The 20,424-nt window shown below is 49.3% G+C and overlaps 2 protein-coding genes across 4 annotated transcripts in view; both read right to left on the reverse strand.

The window, feature by feature from the left end:
• Positions 1-1,462: 1,462 nt before the first annotated feature.
• Positions 1,463-8,297, reverse strand: STAC3 (SH3 and cysteine rich domain 3). Of its 3 annotated transcripts, XM_010946293.3 has the most exons (12): positions 8,064-8,289; positions 7,257-7,323; positions 6,705-6,972; positions 6,367-6,464; positions 6,080-6,152; positions 5,078-5,175; positions 3,150-3,216; positions 2,918-2,967; positions 2,533-2,618; positions 2,298-2,349; positions 2,070-2,207; positions 1,463-1,902 (listed from the first exon to the last, which is right to left on the reverse strand). In XM_010946293.3, the coding sequence occupies exons 2-12, from the start codon at positions 7,320-7,322 to the stop codon at positions 1,804-1,806; spliced, it is 1,095 nt and encodes a 364-aa protein (XP_010944595.1). In that variant the 5' UTR covers position 7,323; positions 8,064-8,289; the 3' UTR covers positions 1,463-1,803. The 3 variants fall into 3 exon arrangements, with proteins under 3 accessions (XP_010944595.1, XP_074230682.1, XP_074230681.1); XM_074374581.1 differs by lacking the exon at positions 2,070-2,207 and having other exon boundaries at positions 8,064-8,297; XM_074374580.1 differs by lacking the exon at positions 7,257-7,323 and having other exon boundaries at positions 8,064-8,290.
• A 1,906-nt stretch (positions 8,298-10,203) lies between these two features.
• Positions 10,204-20,424, reverse strand: part of R3HDM2 (R3H domain containing 2) — a 125,347-nt gene continuing 115,126 nt past the window's right edge. The window contains 6 exon segments of the mRNA XM_074374579.1: positions 10,204-11,233; positions 12,075-12,159; positions 12,511-12,608; positions 13,776-13,923; positions 14,333-14,502; positions 19,726-19,826. Coding sequence (XP_074230680.1) covers positions 10,893-11,233; positions 12,075-12,159; positions 12,511-12,608; positions 13,776-13,923; positions 14,333-14,502; positions 19,726-19,826 — 943 coding nt within the window. The 3' untranslated portion in view covers positions 10,204-10,892.

Here is a 20,424-nt window from a genome sequence, read left to right on the forward strand (position 1 = left end):
ACCCGCATCGCCGCCCAATGAGCCAGTAAATTGGTTTTGCTTCAGCATTGTGGGGGAGGCCCTCTTGAGGATCTCGGGTCGGGGGGCTCTGGGTTTGAGTCCTCCAGATCGCTTGATGAAGAGTTGCGACCAGAGCCCTATATGTCTTCACCCCCCGCCCCCACATTTGTGGTGGGCGGGTCCCGAGGAGGAATGGGCGCAAAAGGGTTAATGTGGGTGTGGTGGTGGAGGGGGGAGGCTTGTGATCTGCTCCTTTTCTAGCCCAAGCGTGATTCAAGGGGGCTGCCTGAGTCTTTCTTTACGACCCCATCGCCACCCCCAGGCATCCGGGACAGTCAAGGGCAAAGGGAACAGGAAACCGAACCAGATTCTGAGCCTAGTTTTCCCGTGTGCTTCCCTACCCCCAACACACCTCGGCCTTCTGGAAGGAAGGGGGGCGCGCCCGTCCTGGGCCCTCCTCTTCCCCAGCCCAGCTGAGCCTCTGCCCTCCCCCCCGCCAGCAGCAGATGGTGCCCAGGCTCCCGCTGCCAACCTTGCTAGGCGGTGCCAACCTCAGGCCTGGCAGACAACCGGCAGAAGAGAAGAGGATCTCCTGGCAGGCCAGGCTGACCCTCCCCCATCCTCCGTCAAGCTCAAGACCCTCCGCCAGCCCCACTCCAGCGGCCACCCCAGGTTGCTTCTTACTGGTGGGCTCCCAGGTCCCTAAACTCCTCGTATCCTTCAGCTCCCTTTCCCACACCTTCCCTCTCCCTGCCACCTGCCACCCAGACCGGGGCCGGTTATTTGCATATTTACATATGCAAATAATAACATTTGCATACAGCGCATCGTAGGGGGCTCCGCGTGAGCCAGTTAGCTGTCTGCCCCGCGCCCTCTCACTCCGTACCTGTCGCAAAGGGCTGGAGCGGGGGCCGCGCAGGAGGGGTTAGGCCCCCTGGCCTCGTTCGCTTAGTTCCCGGAGGACGTGAGGAAGTGTTGCCATGGAGACGGCACGCACCCCACCCCCTCCCAAGCCCAGGGTCTCCGGCTTGGTGTCTTCAGTTCTCTCCTCTCCCCACCCTCCCCACCGCCCCCACCCCACGCTGGTCCCTCGCTCTCCAACCGAGATCTCGCATCGCCCCCTGGCGGCCTAGCTCGGCAGTGATCCAGGTTCGGAAATGTAAGGGGCTCGCCACCGCTAAATCGCCAAGAGCTAGGGGACCTACCTTGCTAGCCGTCTTGCTCTCAGCAGCAGAGGCGCGCGGGCGGTGATCCCAGTCCAGTTCCCCTTTCTTCACTGACGACAGAGCCCTCGCCTGGCGGACGCATAACTCTCCCCACCTCGCACCAGCCTCAGCCCAGATGGGTCTCGGGTTACCCGATCGTAGTTAGGTAAAACAGCTGGGGAGGATTCTCCACCTCTTCGTAAGGCCCTCTGCTCCCGCTTCTCCCTCTCCCTTCGGCACCCAGTTAAAAAGCAAACTTTTAAAACTTTTGTCAAAACTTTAATAAATTCGCAACATTCGATGGTTCGCCTTAACCTCCCTCCCCTTGGGACACCTCCTAGTGGAGACGTGTTCTTTTTCCAGCTCTCAAAGGCTGATGAGGCTTGCTCCCGGCACCGAGTATCTGATGCCCTCGCCGGGGAGCGGGGAGCGAGGAGGGGAACCAGTCCCTTCCCAGAAGGCCCTTCACGTTCTGGTGGGCCTTCCCACCCCTCTCCCATCCAGCAGTATAGCTGCTTTCGCCTCTTTCCTCCGCAACCTCCACTGGGCCTGCCCAGAATGGGGTTTGGGTATCTCCCGCCAGCAGGCGCCTGCACGCCTAAATCTCCTCAAGGAAGTCGGTGGGGAACAGCCCCACCTTGCGGCCGGTGTAGACCTTGACGTAGCCGCCGGCTTCATCTCCTTTCTGCACCACAATCTAAAGGTTTAAAGGACGAGAGAAGAATCAAGAGAAACAGAAGAGCTGAGCAGGGAGCCCGGAGTATGGAGGCCCACCCTAGTTCCACTAATGGGTTAAGATTTGCAAGGAGTGTGGTTTCCAGAGGAGCCTCTGGGACTAGGGTTGAGTTGGGACACCAGAGCTACCTGGTCCTTCTTGAGAGTGATCTGCCCTATCTCGCGGTTCCCCACGAAGGATCTTGTTACGCGGTGCACACGCTCTCCAGACCGGACCCGAATGATGAAGTTTGGAGGGAAAAATCCGACCTTCTCCCCTATTTTCCCCTACAGGTGATGGTAGGGAGAATCAATCTCTCAACCTCAGGTTCTAAACTCAATCCATGTCCCACCAGAGCCTCAAGACATTTCTCTTACCCGCCACCACTCCTCATTGGAGTCATCAATTACAGTGATCTTCTCTCCGGGCCTGGGAGAGAAAGGAAGGGGCCTCTGAGACTTAGGGGCCTTAAATATCTGGTCCCTTGGTTTGCCCAGGTCCAGTCCCAAATAGGCTCCAAGCCCTGAGTTCCCCTTTCCCTTTCCCGTAGGGAGTTGGGCTCTCCCCTCTCCACTCCCAGTATACCCCCACCGCAATCCTAAGGCCTCTCACGGGAAATCCAGATCGTCCTTCTCCAGGGCTTTGAACCGATAGAGAGCCACAAAGTAATGAGACTGCTGGAAGCCAGGCTGCTTGTGCTGGGGGTGAAAGGGGGTGATGAGTCTCAGGGCTCCTCTGTCCCACATTGAGGGGCAGGAGGCCAAGGCAGGGGCATTCTCCATACACACTTCATTCCAACTCTCTTCCATGTCCCTGAACTAAGAGGAATGTATTGGTTGTGTGTGTGTGTGTGTGTGAGGTGGTGGAGAATGCAGGTTAAGGGTGATTAGAACCCACAGAATAAGTGTGAGCTTCTGCTGAAGCTATGAGTGGTATCAGACCTGGCCTGGGGAGAGCACTAGGGACCCACAGGGAGAAAAGACTCCCGGGTTCTCACTTTGTCATCAGGTGTCTTCTTTTCAGCTTTCTTATCCCCTTCAGGGTTTCCTGGAATGGGAAACACCAGCCAGTTATCTCTGGCTCCTGGAGTGTAGCCCTCAATCTCTTACCTTTCTGTTGCAGGGCCTCTTATCTCTGAACCTGGCATGCCCTTTGGGCCTCCATCCCCTGTGCCACGGCTGAGCCTCAACCCTCTTCCATCTCTATGGATGGAAGTGGGTGTTACTCACCATCCTGGGGTTTGCCTTCCTCTGGTCTGGCAGACTCTGGCTCCTCTTCCATCATGGCTGCTAGAGGCTGGAGGGGGCATCAGAATTAGGAAGATGCTGTCTTGAAAACCTATGACTGGCTCTCCAGTCAGGCCAGAGAATTACAGAATAAAAGGATCTCAGGGTTGGAAGGAGCCTTGGAGGAAGTATCTAGTCAACCACCTGCCTAATGAAGGGAGTTCCTCTGAAACATCCTGGCAGGTGGGCCACCCATACTGTGCTTCAATGTAGTTGACAGGAGGCTCACTACCTTGCAAAACAAGCCCATGGAATTTGGGGAAAATTCCCTGCATTAAGCCTATGTCAGCCTCCCTGTAACTTTCAGTTACCGGCCCTCATTTGCCCTCTGGAGCAATAGAGAACAAATACAATTCCTTCCAAGACCTGAGGGCAGATGACATGTCCTTCCTGTCTTTTCTTCTCCAATCATTCTCAGTCCCTTCGAATCACCCACCATGATCCTGACTCCATGTCCTTTACTATAATGTCTGCCTTTAAAAATACTACAATGTGTAAGAGAAATTGGGAAGCACAATTTTTATAATACCCTTAAGAGAACAGAACCCAAGTGGACTAGCCTTTCTGGAAGCAAAGCACATGGACAGCCTTATAAGTCATAGTTCACTCCACAGAAAACCCCTAATCTGCACCCATACTTCAACTCTGGGGCCAGATCTCTAGTTCTGTTTTTGTGCAGTTGATTTTATTTTTTTGATCCAAGAACAGTTATGTATTTTTTCTTACCAAATTTTGAATTATTAGTTCTTGCCCTGTCTTCTAGTCTGTAAGATTTTTGAATATATTATTCAGTGTATAAGTTTTCTCTCCTAAGTTTACCACAAACTTAATTGGATATACCATTTATATCTTCATTTGTTTCAGTGAGAAAAATGTCTATAGGTGAGGACCAAGGACTAAATCATGTCATAAAGCATCAGAAATCTCTCTCTAGCTGGAAACTCCCTACGAGACCAGGATCCTTTGGGTACTGTCATTCAACCAATTTTAGGAATCCATCTAACTGTAACCATTATCCACATTAGTCTATCCTGGTTGTCCAGAAAGATATAAGGATACAATAATACATTCCTTGCTGAACTTAATGCAAGTTTATTATATTACCAATGTAGTGACCCTATTACAAAAGGAAACGAAGGTGCTCTTGGCCACGAGCTTTATGCCTCAGTTTCCTCATCTATAGGATAAACGGGTCAGACTAGATCATCTTCATGGACCCCTGCATGGCTCTAGAATTCTCTGATTACTTGGCATGACAAGTTATTTCCCCCAAGTCTAAAAGCATTGTTCTTGCAGCTTGGGATTTGCGGATATTAACTACCATATACAAAACAGATAAACAACAAGGTTCTACTGTATAGCACATGGAACTATATTCAACAACTTGCAATGGCCTATAATGAAAAAGAATATGAAAAGGAATATATACATATACATATAAATGAATCACTATGCTAAACACCAGAAATTAACACAACATTGCAAATCAACTATACTTAGAAAAGAAATGAAAAAAAAAAAAAAGGCTTAGGTATCACTCTTCTGCCTTCCATCTTAAAAAAAAAAGAAAAAGAAAAAAGCATAGCTCTTGTCTCTCTTGCCCGGTAATGCCAGGGGCCTGAGGCCTAGTGTTTAGTTAGTTATGGTGGCTAATCTGACGATTTCAGAAGGGAGTTCCTGGAGAAAACACACACTATGGCAGGACTTGTTGACCTGAGGTCCTTTAAAATTGCATGCAAAAATATGTCTGTTGGGTTATGTGCAATTTTAGGGGAAGAGAATCCGTACTTCTGTCAGCATTCCAGAGAGGAGACAGGACCTGCTCTACGGGGTCTCTAGATGGGAACTCAGTAGGAAGTTTGGGTGCTCACATTTTTCTTATCTGCCTGTCCCTTCTTCCGCTCCTTGTTTGCCATGATCACCCCAGTGCGCAGGGTTTCAAACACAGGGTCATTGCGATTGGCAGCAGCTAGTGGGAATGGGAGAAGAAAGAAGACATTACTGGGGGGTGGGGGGGCAGGAAAAGGGTTGAAGGAAAGAGAGACCTCCTAAGTAAGGGAGAGAGGGGATTGAATAGGTAAGATACCAGTGTGTGTGCGTGCGTGTGGATGTGTGTGTTTAGAGTTAGCAAAGTGTCAGCTGGGTGTACCTAGGTCATCAATCTATAAAGAGCTCTAAAAACATCACTGGAAATGTGATGGAGAAAGATATTTACCAGCACTCCTTCTAGGCAGAGCATTATGTGATGTTGGAAAGACAACTCTGCTAATAAGTTCCTTGGGAGTTGGGGAATGCTCAGAATCACTATTTCCCTTTTAAGGAGACTGGTCCTTTAACTGCTGGCTTCTGTTCCACTGAGTGGCATGTGCAAGCTGGGGTACTACCACCAGTGAGTTCTTATTTTTCCATCCATGCTCCTCACAGAGTTCAGCCTTTCCTCCAAATAAATGGTGAGCAAATTGTCAACAAATATATTTTTAAGGGTTGCCAAATTATGAATCTGCCCAGGATGCCCACCGGTCTTGGTCCAGCCCTGAGTCTGGCATTGTTCTGTAACAGGATGAGAACAGTCTAGTTCATGCTTAGAAATGGTTTTGCATATGAAGAGCACAGAGTTGAAGTTAGGCAGATGAAGGTTTCAGTCTTGGTTCTGTCTCTTCCTAGCCGAGTAGAGCTCTAGCTAAATCTTCCTTCCCTCAGCTATGAAACAGGGGAATACAGACTCTGCATCCAAGATGGCTAATATATTAGGTTGAAAGAGAACCATGGGAAATAGAATCTTCTGTTTCAGAATTTGGCTTTCAAATCTGGAGGTGGTGCTGAAAGCATCTCTAGGCTTGCCCATTCCCTCAGGTCCCGTGTGGGGCACTTACAGAGATCTTTGACACAAGCGTACTGCTGGTTGCTGTAGAGTGGGGAGCTATAGGCCCGACGGAAACCAGGGGGCTGTGGGATGGGATGGGAGAAAGTATTAGAGATTACAGGGTAGGGCCCAGAACCCCGTGTCACCCATGAGTGTTCACCCCTTCTTGGAGCAAGAGACGGGCTGAGAAAGAAAAAGCAGGGAAATGGATGGGATGACTTGAGGAGGGACTGGCAAGGAGGTAGCTGGCAACATGTCCCCTCCCTTCTGCTTTATTGCTTCCCAGAGCCTACTCACGATCTTGCCGAAGCATCTCTGCATCTCCACATAGGACTGACAGTGTTCGTGGATGTTAGTTTTGCAGTTCTTACAGCGAAGCCCAAATTTGTTGTTGACTTGGGAGATGGGGAGAACACTTGGGTGAGGGTCCTGACTCCCCTTCCCTCTGTAACACTGCTGCTATCTAGCCCTTAGATCCCTTTTCTGTCTGGGACCCAACACTCAAAGTCTCTAACAGTATTTTCTTAAAGCCAAATCTTGCCACAGCCTATCTGCTATACAAGCTCTCCCGTCCTAAACCCTCCCCCTACCCCCTGCCTTCGACATCACACTCTCCACTTCCCTTCGTGACTCACGCACAATCATCCGGGCACAGACATCACAGAACTTGGGCTTCTTGAAGAAATGATCTTTGAATTTGTGGGGCTTATCATTGACAAGCTTAGGAGGTTCTGCGGGTGGCTCCTCCTCCTCCTCCTCTTCTTCCTCCTCTTCCTCATAGATGTAGTAGATGGTCCCACCCCCAGCTCCCACTGCCTCCCCATTGGCCTGGGTCTCTGGGGGAAGCTCCATCTCCTTTGTACCAGTAGACTCCTTCCTGAATAACCGCTTCAGCCGCTGCAGCTGAGGAAGGGAGCGGGGGAGGAGGGGAGGCAGTGAAGGAAACCCAATGTTAAAAGAGCTGTCACACTTTCTAGGGTAGGTAAGGCTGAAGCTAACTAGACATTTTTCTAGCCTGGGGCAAGGGGCACACCCCAGGATTAAGCGGTACAGGGGGCTGCAGGTGCTGGCTAGCATTTTAACAATAAATGAGCCACATACAAGTAAGATCAATTCAAGCACTTTTCTTCAAGGGCTTCAGTGGCTTCCCAGTGCCCAACACCCGGCGTTCAGAGGCCCAGACTCACCCTGCTCTGCCGAGTCTCTGCTGGCAAGGAGGGCTTATGGGACTCCAGCACCTCCTTTTCAGTCATCCTGCAAGAGGTTGGACCCCACTATGAAATCTAACCCCTGACTGCCAGTCCTCCCTCCCTTATTCCTGTCACTCGCAGTCGGGTGGTCCTTGAAGGGGAGACTTCGGGGGAAATTCGGTTAAACAGAGATTTCTTCACAGGGCTTATGAACAGGAAGATTCCATGGAGGTCCAGAGAAAGGCCCAACAGACTAAAGAATGTCCCAGCCAGTTATTCAAGTCATTACCCATCCTTCCACCGTGAGGGGCAGCCCCAGAGTTCACGGCCCCAAGACAGTGCGCAAGGCTGCACGGTTTAGGGATTTTCCTACAGGCACTTTGTTTCTCCTAAGAATCTGGGGGCAACAGCAGTGTGACACGCATCTTCCCCGTCCCCCTTTCAAGAAGTTCACTGTGTATGTCCAGAAGCATGCACAGAGGGATAGGCTGGGGACATTTGTTCTCCCCTACCTCTTCCTTGAGCCCTGGGGGCCCAGTGCCTAGTTCCCAGCCTGCCTCAGGCCTCAGCTATTTTAAGTTTTCAGGGTAATACGAGCCTTTCCTTCCCTTACTACTCCATTCCCCTGACCCTACCCCCACCCCGTCCTCCAATCCTAGCACTTGGCCTGAAGTAGAATAATAACTTCACTCCTAAAATTCAAACTACTCACAGACAAGGCGAGAAATGAAGGAGCTGAATAGACTATGGATTGGGGAAGCTGGGGAGCAGTCCTGGAAGTGGGAAGATGAAGAAGCAACTTACGTTTGGGATTCCCTAAGTCAGTCCACAGTCTGTGGAGGAAAGAGGGAGCCCCTGGGGTCTTGATGGTGGTGCTGAGGGAGGACTGGTCCTCTTCCTTGGGGGCTAAGCCCCCCAGCACCCTCTGTACTCAACCAGCTACCCAGACGGTATTTGTAGACCTCCTAGCCTCTCGCCTTGGTGTCAGAGCTGAAATGACAGGGCTGGAGGGAAGTGGACAGCTGAGCGACACAGCTGACACAGAGAAATTAGACACGGGGAGGTCTGGGCAGGGCTGGACCCTAACTCCTCCCACCCCCACCCCCCGAGCTGCTGTTCCCTGGCTTTTCACCTATGGCGTGTAGGTCAGTTCTGGCTAACTTCAGGAAGGGACAGTGTCCATGCTGCAGACTCAAGCGGGTGATTTTAGATGACTAAAGGTAGAGCTTTCTCATCCCCCTTCTCAAGGTCCAGACACCTCCCCAGTTCTGTCTTTCCTGGGCCTCCACTATGAACTAGACTTCGGCTTCTCGGCCACTGTCTTCTTGTGGCCATGGGCTTTTATGCCCTCAAGCATTGATGCAGCCCCAGACCTTTAGGAAGGAAAGGGCTGGAAACTGGTGAAGAAAGGGAAATTCGAATTTTCAGAGCTTTCCTATCAGCCAGACTAGATTGCTTTCTTCTCCATGGGTAGTTGGAAGAGTACCTTGCTGCTATCATGGAAGGGAGTAAAGCACATGCGGTACAGCTTTGTTCCCACCAGGTGCCCCCAGAGACATCTTTCCCCTATTCCTCTAAAATCTTGTCCTCAGGGTGAAAGGAATTCTCTAAGAGCTATTAGAAAAAGCCAGGCTAGGACTTCCATCTGAGGGGCTCTGGGGGAGAGAGGATCTAATGATTACACAGAGATGGTTTTGTTAACATTGGACAGAAGGCAGAAGCTGTCACATAGGGAGTTTTTATCATTTGTAAGTAATGTCCCTTTCCCCATGGGAACTGCAAACTCTTGGAGATAGGATGGCCAAGCCTCACGCTTCCTTCATCACCGTGAATCAGGAACTCCCTGACTCCATCCCTTTCCTCTGATACCTCAGCATGTGAACTGACGGGTCAGTGAAGCATCTGGCATTTTTATCTCACAGGGCTGCAGCCCTTTCCTAGTCCGGGCTGTGACACAGCTGAGAAAGGAAATACTCCTATCTCAGAGGAGAGCAGTTTGGAGGTGGTAATGTAGTGCTGCTTTATCCCTTACATCTGTAAGAAGTGAAGGATTATGTCGGAGGCTGGGTCAGACAAGCTTCAGAGGAGCCTGGCTAGAAACTGCTACCCAGACCCAAGGCATTTCCAGGGCAATGTGCTTTGTCATTTCTGCCTACTGCTCTTTTCTCTTTCTTTAAGGCGTAGGTGATACTGAAAAGGGGCTGCTAGATGGTTCTGGGTCAACAGGCTCTTTAACGGCCTTGGTCTCACAGGCTGAACAACAACAGGGCTGGCTTTGTGAAGACAGAGGAAAGCTCCATCTTGCAGGCAAGTGACTTCTGCTCTCCACCTTTCTTTAGCTGTGCAGGACAGGGACTGCTGAGCATGCCTGGATCATGTGGCATCCTGGCACTCCAAGTTCAATTGATCTAGCTTTTACTGTAAGAAACATCCATTTCTGTTCCTGCCAGGTAGAACCCAATCCCTGGCTTTGGGATTAAAGACAGGTCCAAGTCCCCCATACCTGAAGAGTTTTCATAAGATGAGATGGACAGATATGAGGCCAGCACCATGACTCAGTTTTGAACTTCACTCACACCTCCCTGCCTTAGCTACCAGGGCCCTAATGAGTATCACGGAATTAACAAGGTAGAAGGAACCTCAGAGGTCACCTGGTCAGTTCAAGTCTCTTATTTTACTGGTAAGAACTCAGAGGTCCAGAGTCAACAGTGACATGCTTGAAAAGCCACAGTTAGTGGCAGAGTCCCAGCAGAGCCATATAACAGAATCACATTTAAGGAGGAGGACAGAACGCAGGGACTAGTGTTAGGAAGGTATGTATGCATATGCCAGAGGAGCCACGCCAACCCACAGCAACTCCCTCCAACGGCTGTGGGGCTGTACCTGCCCAGGACCTCCGACCCCAACCCACACCAGGGCGGCAACAGAGCAACAGGGCCTGATGTCCAGTAACAGATTTTTTTTTATATTTAAAAACAAAATCAACCTCCCCCCAAATAGCCCCCCAAACAAACAAAAAATCAAGATTAAATAAAATTTACAGTGAATATACCCAGCAAACATCTGTATGTGCAATTAAATACTGTGTCTGTTACTGCGGCACAAACCTCAAACAAACAATATACAAGTGTTCTGGGGGGTGGAGGGAGGCCCAAGTTTTGACTCTGTGGGGCTTGGGGAGACAGAATGGGGTGAGAGAAAGGGGAAATCAATTTCATTTTTCTTAATTCTGTCCATATAAATATATTCATAAAGACCAAAAAAGAAAGGAGAGTTTGGGATGGCAAGGAAATAGGAGAACAGGGGAGTTTGGGATCCTCCCAATTCTACCTGACCAAAAATTATGAAAGAAATTAATTTTGTGGTGAGAGAAGAGATTTAAAAATGATAGAAGAGGACAGGAAGGAGAGGGAAGCAACGTGGGGCCAACCAGGGAGAAAGGGGACCCTTGACAGGGGAGTGAGAGTCCAGTGAGAGTGTCAGTGTCTGTCTGTTTCCATCTTCATCCCTACTGTCTTAGGCTTCAGTTTAGTGTCTGTCACCTTCCTTTCTGCCTCTGTGGCCTGTCAGGACCCCGCAACCCCCTCCACCCTGCCCCCACCAACGCCGTGCTGGTCCCTTCTCCTCCTCCGTTCATTGGGAGCTGGCTCGCTCCAGGATCCTCAGGTCATAGTTCTTTTTGGCCACTCGAAGTTTGAAGCGACTCACGGAGTTGTTGAGGCGAAGGGAGGCATTCTGGGCAGCCAGGGGGCTGGGGAACACAGCCACGATGGTGTACAAGGCAGCGAGGTCCGCGTGGCGGCCGTTCTCGGCAGTCCCACCGTTGTCTCCCCCACCCCCACCAGGCAGCCCCTGAGCATCCTTGAGCCACTGGATCTTGGCGCCGGACATGGCAAGCTGAGTGAAGAGTTTGTCCGCCTCGGTACGGGTGATGCCCTCAGGGAGATCTGTCACCTCCAGCACCCGCCCCAGGACTGGAAGGGGAGGAGAGAGGATATGGTTGTGAGAGGTATAGAGTAGAGAGGACTGGACAACAGCCGAGGAGAAGAGTATCCAGCTCAAGTCTATATACAATGTCTTCAAAAGCCCAACCTTTCTCACTTAGCCCTTTCCTCCCTCCCCAAAACAACCCAACTCCTCACCATCCAGACTCTGATCAGGGCAACTAGGAGACACAAAGGAATCTTTCACTTCTCTTAGCCCAGAGGTGTGGGCAAGAAGAGACTGGGAATCAGAATCCCAGATTTAAGATCTTGAAACCCACACCTCAGTTCTCTCACAAAGTTAATAGCCCAATCTGAAATATGTTCCACACTTCCCTCCCCAGAGGCTGGCCTAAGTGGACTCCTCTTTCTTACCATCTAGGGAAGTCAGTTTCCCTTCCTTTCCTTGTTTAGCAAACTGCTTCAAATAGGAGAAACCCCAAGAGACCTTGTATGCCTAGTATGGAAGGCCTGCAGGAGGAGAGTTACTCCCCCATATTTTCCTGTCAAAATTCTCTTAAACTGGGTCTCGGACCACCGAAGGTAGACATCTTGGATCAGGGTCAGGATCACTTCCACAAGATTCTATTAATAGTAGGCTCAACAACCCCTATCACTGTGTTATTCCCAATCTGTACCCTCATATTCCCCAGGACCTGGAATGGCTTGCTGTGGAGGACTGAGACACTCCAGACTCTCCTTGCTCTTGAGAACAAAAAGGTCCCCTTTCAACTCCCCAGCCTAGACTGGCTTTTCTCACCATCCTAAGCTGGTAATGCAGGGCTGAAGGAGTGAACACCTTCCCTTGGGGATTCAGGATCCTGTCACTCACCAACATCTGTCGTCCCCAGGTCAGTGGAGGCAGATTTGAGTGCTTGTCTCTTGCTCCGGTTTCCATGCTTCAATCCACTCTGTCCCTTCAACATTTGAAAGATAATTCTCATCCCGGGTAAACAATACTGACTGCCTTGCATCCCAGTCTGTCTGAGAGATTAAAGAGCAGCGCCCAGCCCTGAGGACCCCATGCCATCAGGCAGGCAGACTGACCAGAGGGTGGCCATTGAGAAACAAAGGGCCCTCCCTCTTGGCACTGGGGAAGGGTGAGACGAATGAGCACAGGAGCGGCGGGGTGAGGCTCTTCCCACTCAGTCCGTTCTCTTTGCTGCCTCCTTCGTCCACCCACCTGGTTGAGGTGGACGGCTCAGGGACAGGGGCCCAGATGAGAAGGGGACTCTGATGGCCCCAAGCCTGATGGCAGACACCCTTACCTGGTGCACCGTGTAAGCTGACTGGCCGTGGAGCAAGGGAGGGCAGATGGACAGATTGTACTGTAACGGCTGGCCCAAAAGGGAGTAGCGCCCATCACCTGGGAGAAAGAGCAGACAGTTTTCTGGGAGTTCGAGCTTCATGGTATGACTTTCATGGTATGAGATTTCAGGGGGCTTTGGAGATGGACAGCACCAGTGCATACTATTCCTAGTCTTTCTACGACAGGAGTGCCCATGTCACTGATATGACTGGTATGGGCACTCCTGTCATAGGAGTTATCATTAGACCCTTGGCTCTCAGCTGTATCTCAGACAAATGGGGCTATCAGGTTCCCTCGCCTTTGAAGAAGGGCTCTATTGTGGACCAAAGGCCCTGAAGGAAACCTACAGTCCCTTAAGACTGTCTTTTATTTCTCATATACTTTCTTCTCACCCCAAACCCAGGGCTCAAGTTTCTGACTCACATCAGAGGCAGTAACAGTGTAGTGGACAAGAACACAGACTGGGAGTCAGACTGCCTAGGTTCAAATCCTGGCTGTTACTGAAAATGGGATGTTGGTGTGTCTTGGGAAGGCTCAATGAATATGAGACACTTACAGCACTTATAAAGTACTTACAAGCAAACACTTACAGCAATGCTTGATACATGTTAAGCATCATGTGTTGCCAATTATTGGTGGTAAATATATTTCAGAGCACTTTGAAATTTTTAAACCATATTTTCATCTTATTTTTATACTGCTTTTGAAGGCCAAGGCGGAAAGCAGATAAGCCTACTTCCATCTTATGTGTGGTTAACCTCATTTTATATAGATCAGGAAACTGAGGTTCCAAGTTTAAGTAACATGTTCAACATCACAAAGCTAGTTAGTGGTAGGACTAGAATTGGAACCCAAGTCTTTCAAACCAAATCCAGCGTTCCCTCTTCTAAAACCATACTGTTTCTGACACAGCCCCATATTCCCAGCCATCAGATTCGGTACTGACGGGTTAAATTCTTTTGTTTGTGTTCAGTGAACTTCCTTTCCATGGCTCATAGTCACCAGAGACTTGGTAGTAAACACTAAATATGTAAAGGAGGTCTGGAGTAAGTTAGCCACGGGCAGCACTAAAAAGGTGTTTGGCCTAAGCAGGGATGTTAAATGAAGAGCCGTCTCCCAGAGCTGGACAACCAGCCACGCTGGTCCCCGGCCTGGTGCTGCCCTCTCGATTTCCCCACTTGGGAATGGGGTGTGAAGGGTGAGTTTGACAGCAGCCAGCCTTACCCTGTGCTGGACCCCCAGGCCGGGGGAACTGTGTGAGGACAGGAAGGGGACTGAGTCCTGTGCAGACACTGCTGAGGCTGGTGACAGGAGAAGGTGCTGGAGACTGGGTGGGAGATGTGACAGGGCTGCTGCTCATCTGTGTGTTGGCCTGCGGGGGAGAGAGGAGTACACATCACACACACTCTAAACATTAGCCCCTGGATACGCCTATGGCTTGGCTTACATCACATCGCTCAGGAAACTGCTCTTGCTGAACTCTGCCAAAGTCAGACTGTGCCTTCAAGCTACCTCCTTCGTCCCTAGTTAGTTTGTGTTATTTTAATGTCCACTCCTTGACATACTGTTTTAAGCATTCTCTTAGCATTTTCAAGCATGTGTCCCATCTGTCACCTTGGACCTTAGGTTCCTTGAAAGAAGATGTTCCCCTCTATTTTTTGTATCTCTTCCCAAAAAAATGCCAACAGAAAGACAAGTAAAAGAGGCTGCTCAGTCAATGGCAAAGATTACTCCCTGAGAGGTCACCTCCCTGCCAGGACAAAGCTGGGCTCAGGACTCACCTGGGGGCTGCTGTCAGGGCTGTACAGGTCTCCAGGCTTCTGCCCTCGCTGGTCCATGCTGTAGTATTTACAGTGACTCCACTGGACCATGGATGGATTCTGGGGGGCCTGGGCTCCATTAGGGACATTCAGCTGCATGACCACCACACCTGGTCCAGAAGGTGACACTCCTGGGTGGCAGGAACAAAGTGGCTGATTGTAATTCAAACTATATTTCAGCCTGCCAGCTAACCCTGAGTGGGAAAGCCAGTAGGCAAATCTATCTGCTGGCTTCAGGGTCACTTAAACTGTGTCCTGCCAGGAATCTGAGGGAACTGCTGATTTGGTTTCTGACTCTCTCCAGACCAGTGGAAGTCTGAGTGGAAGGGACATAAGCCCCAGATGCTAATGTTCTCCTAGTCTTCACCTGGTGAGGGGTACTTTGGTATGTTTCACAGAAAACTACTCCATTCTGTCGAAGCGGGGTATCACCAAATGCCCAGGCCAGATCGCTCAAACATCTGGGGATGGTACAGATCCCATTCTGGGGCTTGGGCCAAGGCCGCAGGCATGTACAGGCTTTTCTGGTAATGGCTACAGATAAGTCAGTGATCTCTGGCTGTTCTGGAGAAGATAAATGTGCACAGCTTCACTAAGCAAGACCCAGGAAATAATTCGTGGGCAAGGGTTGGGTAAGTTGGGAACATTTCAAGCAGAGGAAAAGGCAGAGATATAAGTCATTTAGGAAATAACAAATAATTCAAGGTGCTGAGGCTATGTAGGGAAAGTAGTAGGAGATAAGATTACTCATTTATTCAACAAAAATTTATCGAACATTTACCTATGTGGAGTTCCTACACTGGGCACTGGGTTTACAACAAACAAAACTAGTGTCTGCCCCCTTGGGAATGGACAGTCTATTAGGGAGTCAGAGATTAAACAAATTGTTGGTGTCAAACTCTGAAGCACGTTCTGGTAAGGGTCCTTATCCTACAGGCAACAGGGCTGTGCTTCAGAGAGCTAACCCAAGTGGCCGATGTAAGGTGGCTGAAGGGAGGGAGACCGTGGCCAAAAGACCAGTGAGGAAGCTACTGAAACAAAGCAAGGCAGCTGAATTAGAGCAGCGACAGCAAGAGTGGAGTGGGAGGGTCAGACCCTCTGAAGGTTTCAATGACAGGTGTAGGTGACTGATGGGATGCAATCCTGAGGGTTTAGCACAGGCAACCTAGGATATAGCCTTGCCCTCTCACAGCCTGGGGGAAGGAAAGGGCTTGAAGAGGAGAAACATTAAGTCCTGAATCTTCCTTATGGTGAAAAGCAAGGTAAGGGGTCAGGGGGAAGCAGTCTGATGGCTAGTCCCTGCCGGGAGGGACGGGCAGGAGCTCTGCTTCCCCACAGGGGATTGCCCAGCAAGAAGGTTTGCTCTTGACCCACCCCCGGCTATAATTCTGTGGAGGGACAGGCTGAATTCATGTGTGTGTGGTAGTAGAGAAATGGGACCGAGGGTTGCTAGCTCAAAAACCTGCTGCAATGCTGCTGTCTTCATGGCTCAGCGTTCTGGGGCTGCCACTGCTGCCGCCATCACATTGCTTCCTGTGACGGGAAATGTTGCAGCCTCTGCCCTGGGCACCAGTCATGCTGGGAAGTGAGCATGAATGCTTTTCTCAGGTAGCATCAGTGAAAAGAAAGGAAAAGAAACGGTGGGAGGCCTGAGAGAACAGCTCACGAGACACTGCATCTGTTGTATCCTATTCCCCAGTCAACTTGTGCCCCCCATCCTCTACGGTTCATCTAATCAGAGAGCACAAATACTCGGAGTGACAGGCTCGACAGGCTCACATCTCCCCTCCCCCTGCCCAGGGGGACACAGTACTCATCAGCATGGCTTGTAAAGGGCCACAGGAAAATTGCACATCGGTGAAGTGTCATGTAGTTAACAACGCCCCCTTTACTATAGCTGCTGTGGGCATTTTATTTCCCCATCCTAAGAGCCCCACCTGCTCCAACATCCTCTACCCACAGAACTGCAACCGACCTTGTTCACTGCTCCTCCCCTCAACTGCTACCTGAAGGGGCCAACACAAAAATAATCCAATCTACAGCTTTTCTGGAAGGCAGCTTATAACCTGAACCTAATGCCCTAGGCCAGGAAAGGTCGAGGACGTGTGAGTGTGTAGGGTCTGGGCATAAGCAAGGCGGTAGAAGCTCTTTCTAATACCAGCTTGTAGCCATAAGGAGCTATTACAGGGCTCAAGGGGAGGGGGGAGAGAACAAAGTCCTCATATTATTTCCTTTGATCCCAACAAAAACAAAGCCAGGGTTCTCAGTCACAGCCTTGCTCCTGAGCGCCTCCCCACACTGAGTCCTCCCCCGCCGGCCTGGAGCGTTGTTCCTTCACTCAGCCGAGGACACAGTGCACTACGCTGCTGATGAGCTGATTTTTATGCTTCTCTTCCTCAAACCAGAAGCAGGTGGCATCCATTAGCAGCTGAACTGTGTCTACATTTTTTTTTTTAAACTGTGGCTACTTCTTAATGGACGTGGCCGACCCCCCTCCCCCAAACACCAAAAAGTCCACGCTCACTGACAACACTTCCATATAATCAGGTTGGGGGAAGGAGCCTAGGTTGGAGTGGGAAGAGGGAGAAGGGAGTTGAATAAGGAAATCAATTTCAGCTTGAGAGCTCTGAAAGGAGAGGGGACATGTGAATGGCTTTTTAAGTGGCATCATTAAACCTGGGCAGAAAGGTCGAATGGGCAGAGCAAACTGCATAAATACAAACAGATGACATTTATGTCTGGCAGAATTGGTTTTTGTTTAGTTGTTTTTTTTTTTTTTTTTTTTCCAAATCACTGAGGTTTCTTCCTTCCCATTTGGAATCAAACCTATGAAAAGGAAGGTCCAGAGAAATAAAATCCCACAGGCATCTCTTCCAAATTACGGAATAGAATACTATAGTGTCTTGGTCTTTCCCCTTTTTTGGCGGGGGAGAGGGATATCTTTGGGGAGTGGGGCAAGAAAAGAGATAGTCTCAGCTTTGGAAACCCCTCAGCTACAAAATAAGCCAGTAACTATGTGAGAAGCTATTTCTGTATATCCCTCACTCAGGCTGCACTGCTGTGTCACTGTGAGTTGAGTCTGTGCATAGGTTTCACTGCCATTTCATGTCTGTGTGCATCTGCCCCAGACAAGCATGCCTGTAGAAACCTCAAGGGACCTGGCAAGCCACTATTCTAGTGGGAAAAGAAGTGCTTCCTGGGGTTATGGTTGTATCTAATATCATAGTGGAAGAATTGAGGGCCAGGCCTGGGGGTAAACTGGCCAACTACAAAAATGTATTAATAAACCAGAACAGTTGTTCCAGGAACAGCCAATCTTAATCCCTGCCTTTATTTTTGGAAAAGTGACCATGTTGCTGCATGGGAGAAGGGCGGGTGACTGTCCCCTGAAGGTGACACAGCAGCCCTTGTGGGCTATGCTGGCCTTCTGTCTTTCCAGTGAAGGGCAAACTGGGAAGGAAGGCAGAAGAAATACTTTTTCTTTTATTCTACTTCCTCTTAAAATCCCACAAGCAGGGATTGCAGACCTTTAAGATCAGTGGTGCGGTGAATATGGTCTCTTAGACAATGTAAATGGAACAGAGGGTCCCATCATCTAGGAAGAGCACCACGTGTCAGTCAGAAGCCTGGGGTCAATCAGGGTGGCCAGAAAGAAAGAAGATATAACAGAAAATTCAAACAATCAAGGACACTAGATGATGAAGAGGTCTTGGTCTATTTCTATTGATTTGGGAAAAGCCTGGATTATCTCCTTCCAACCCCAGCCCAGATCTCTAGTAGTGCTGCCAACTTTCAGAATAACACCTGTTTCAGTTTATGTAACCCAGCACTAGGTCCGGAGTAGGTAACGAAAATTATTTTCATTTGGTTTGTTTCTAATTTAAAGACCTCGTATTTGCAGATGAAGAGACATAACTGCAAAGACCCCACAGATATACTGATATACCACTAAGGATACACACAAAAATTCACATACAAGTATACCTATACGCATCTGCACACACTTATTTTAACAAACAGAAGAGAAAATGCCCTGTGGTACCAAGCACCACCACAGGCTACAGCAGTTCTTGCAGCTGATTTTTTACAATTTCCATACCCCACTGGGAATTTCAAGGTCAAGTGCCCCTGGCGGACACTAGGAGAAACAGCTAGAGAGAGCAATAATGCAATAAAGGGTAAAGGCTGTTGAATTTTAAAATCTCTCAGCCTGTGAGAGATCCATGGTTGGTCTGGATAAAGGCAGAAGTCATTGCTCCTCAAAGGTAAAAACTGATCATGTCTTATGAGCAAGATTAAATCTGGAATCCCCTCCACAGCATCTAACATAGAGTGCAAAAAATCTTATGTCAAAAACACTCCATTTCTAAAATGGGAAAATTGGTAAAATACTTCCTTCTTACCAGAAGAGGGCACCCTGACATTCCCACAACAGAGCTGACAGGGGATGACTGGAGGCTACATTAAGACCTCCTCCCCTCCAGGACCTCTGAAGTTTCTTTAACTGCAGTGTAACGATACTTCAGGGTAGGGTAAAGGGAACCAAACGACAGATGCTGTACTTGGTGTATTGGGGAAGTTCTTGGCAAAGGGGCAAAAAGCAGACAGTGAGAGGCCGCATGGCATAAGCCTATTCTCCTGGGATAGCTGGCCCCTCCAAAGAAGGCCTTTAGCTGTTTAACATGGTATCCATTTATTTCCCACTGGAGGGAATAGAGTACAGAAACCTGTTGAAAATGTTACTGAGGATACAGCATGGGTTACCGAAAGTGAAGATGCAAGTTCAAGCTCTACGACTGTGAACTGAGGCTAGTCATTTATCCTCTATGGGTCTTAAATTTCCTCTTCATGAAGTTGTGGTGAGAATGAAAATGACATAATGTATGTGAGCACATATGAAAAACTGCTAAAAAAAAAAAATCTAAGATACAATTTAAAAAGCATTTTTATCAGCCTCCCTCATACTCCCAAGAGAAAAGAGCCTGTTTACAGGAAGAATGAGTGCAGGAGACAGAGGTAACCATTTCGTGTCTCAAAGGCATGTGAAGGGTGAGTGTAATGCTAGATTCAGAAGGAAAAAAAAATGAGAGAGAGAGAGAGCACGCTCCAATTGAGATGTGGCTCCCTGGGAATGGGGATGGGGCAACCAACCTCACCTTCTTGAGAGGTCAACTTTGGCACCTCTGGAAAATACCAGCCAGCCAGGAGTTTGGTCTTTCCCTGCGATGGGGTCACAGCTGGGGACAGAGCCAGTCCCTGAACTCTCCCTGCCCTTCCCAGCTCTAGAGCACAAGTCCTTTAGTGGTGTTTGTTCTCACCAGTGCCCAAGACCCCTCAATTCTTTATCCTCTTACCTGAGTACTGTTGTGGCATCTGTGGTGGACTGCAGGGAGAGGGAGACTGAGGCATCTGGTACTGCTCAGAACCAGGAGGCTGCAGAAACCCCACAGAAGGGCTGGGGAGATGGAGAAGAGATGAGTGGTAAAGCAGCAGAGGGAGGGACACAGCTCCTGGCAGACAGCTGTTGCTTCCTGGGCTTCCCCTGTGGGAAGCAGAGGCAGCTCCAACCCATTCCCAGACCAATTTGCCATGCAATTTCTAAACTCACTCATCAGTTCAAAGTTAATTATATATATTTGTACTTGATCATCTTTCAATTAGGAAGCTGCTAATCAGTGCTACAGATGGAATGTTAGTGACACATGCTCCTCCCAACAGTGTAGAAACACCAGACACATACACATGCACACACACATACACGTTCTGAGAAACAACAGAAACACAAAGAGAGTGCCAGAGACGGGCACACAGGGCTACAGTGCTAGAGAGAGAGAGAGAGAGAGAGAGAGAAAATAACTAAGGAGATTTAGGATATTTTCACAATGGTAAACACAGATAGTCACCTAAAGACAAATGGGGGAAAAATCCCACAAAACTCAAGACCACACAGATTTATTAAGACAGAAATAAGCAAATGCACACCGAGCGGGAGACACAGAAATGCATTTAGGAAGGCTCAGACTGGAGTTCTAGTTCCCGCCCTGCTTCTACTG

Source organism: Camelus bactrianus, chromosome 12 (genome assembly GCF_048773025.1).
Source record: "Camelus bactrianus isolate YW-2024 breed Bactrian camel chromosome 12, ASM4877302v1, whole genome shotgun sequence".
Taxonomy (NCBI): Eukaryota; Metazoa; Chordata; class Mammalia; order Artiodactyla; family Camelidae; genus Camelus; species Camelus bactrianus.

What these genes read in the sequence shown, in the direction of transcription:
- STAC3 (XM_010946293.3), bottom strand. Translation starts at nt 7,322, where the DNA reads ATGACTGAAAAGGAGGTGCTGGAGTCCCATAAGCCCTCCTTGCCAGCA. An exon ending in AGAGATGCTTCGGCAAGATC is followed by an intron (nt 6,153 to 6,366) that starts GTGAGTAGGCTC and finishes CCCATCCCACAG; the next exon opens with CCCCCTGGTTTCCGTCGGGC. An exon ending in GACAGGCAGATAAGAAAAAT is followed by an intron (nt 3,217 to 5,077) that starts GTGAGCACCCAA and finishes TGCCCCCTCCAG; the next exon opens with CCTCTAGCAGCCATGATGGA.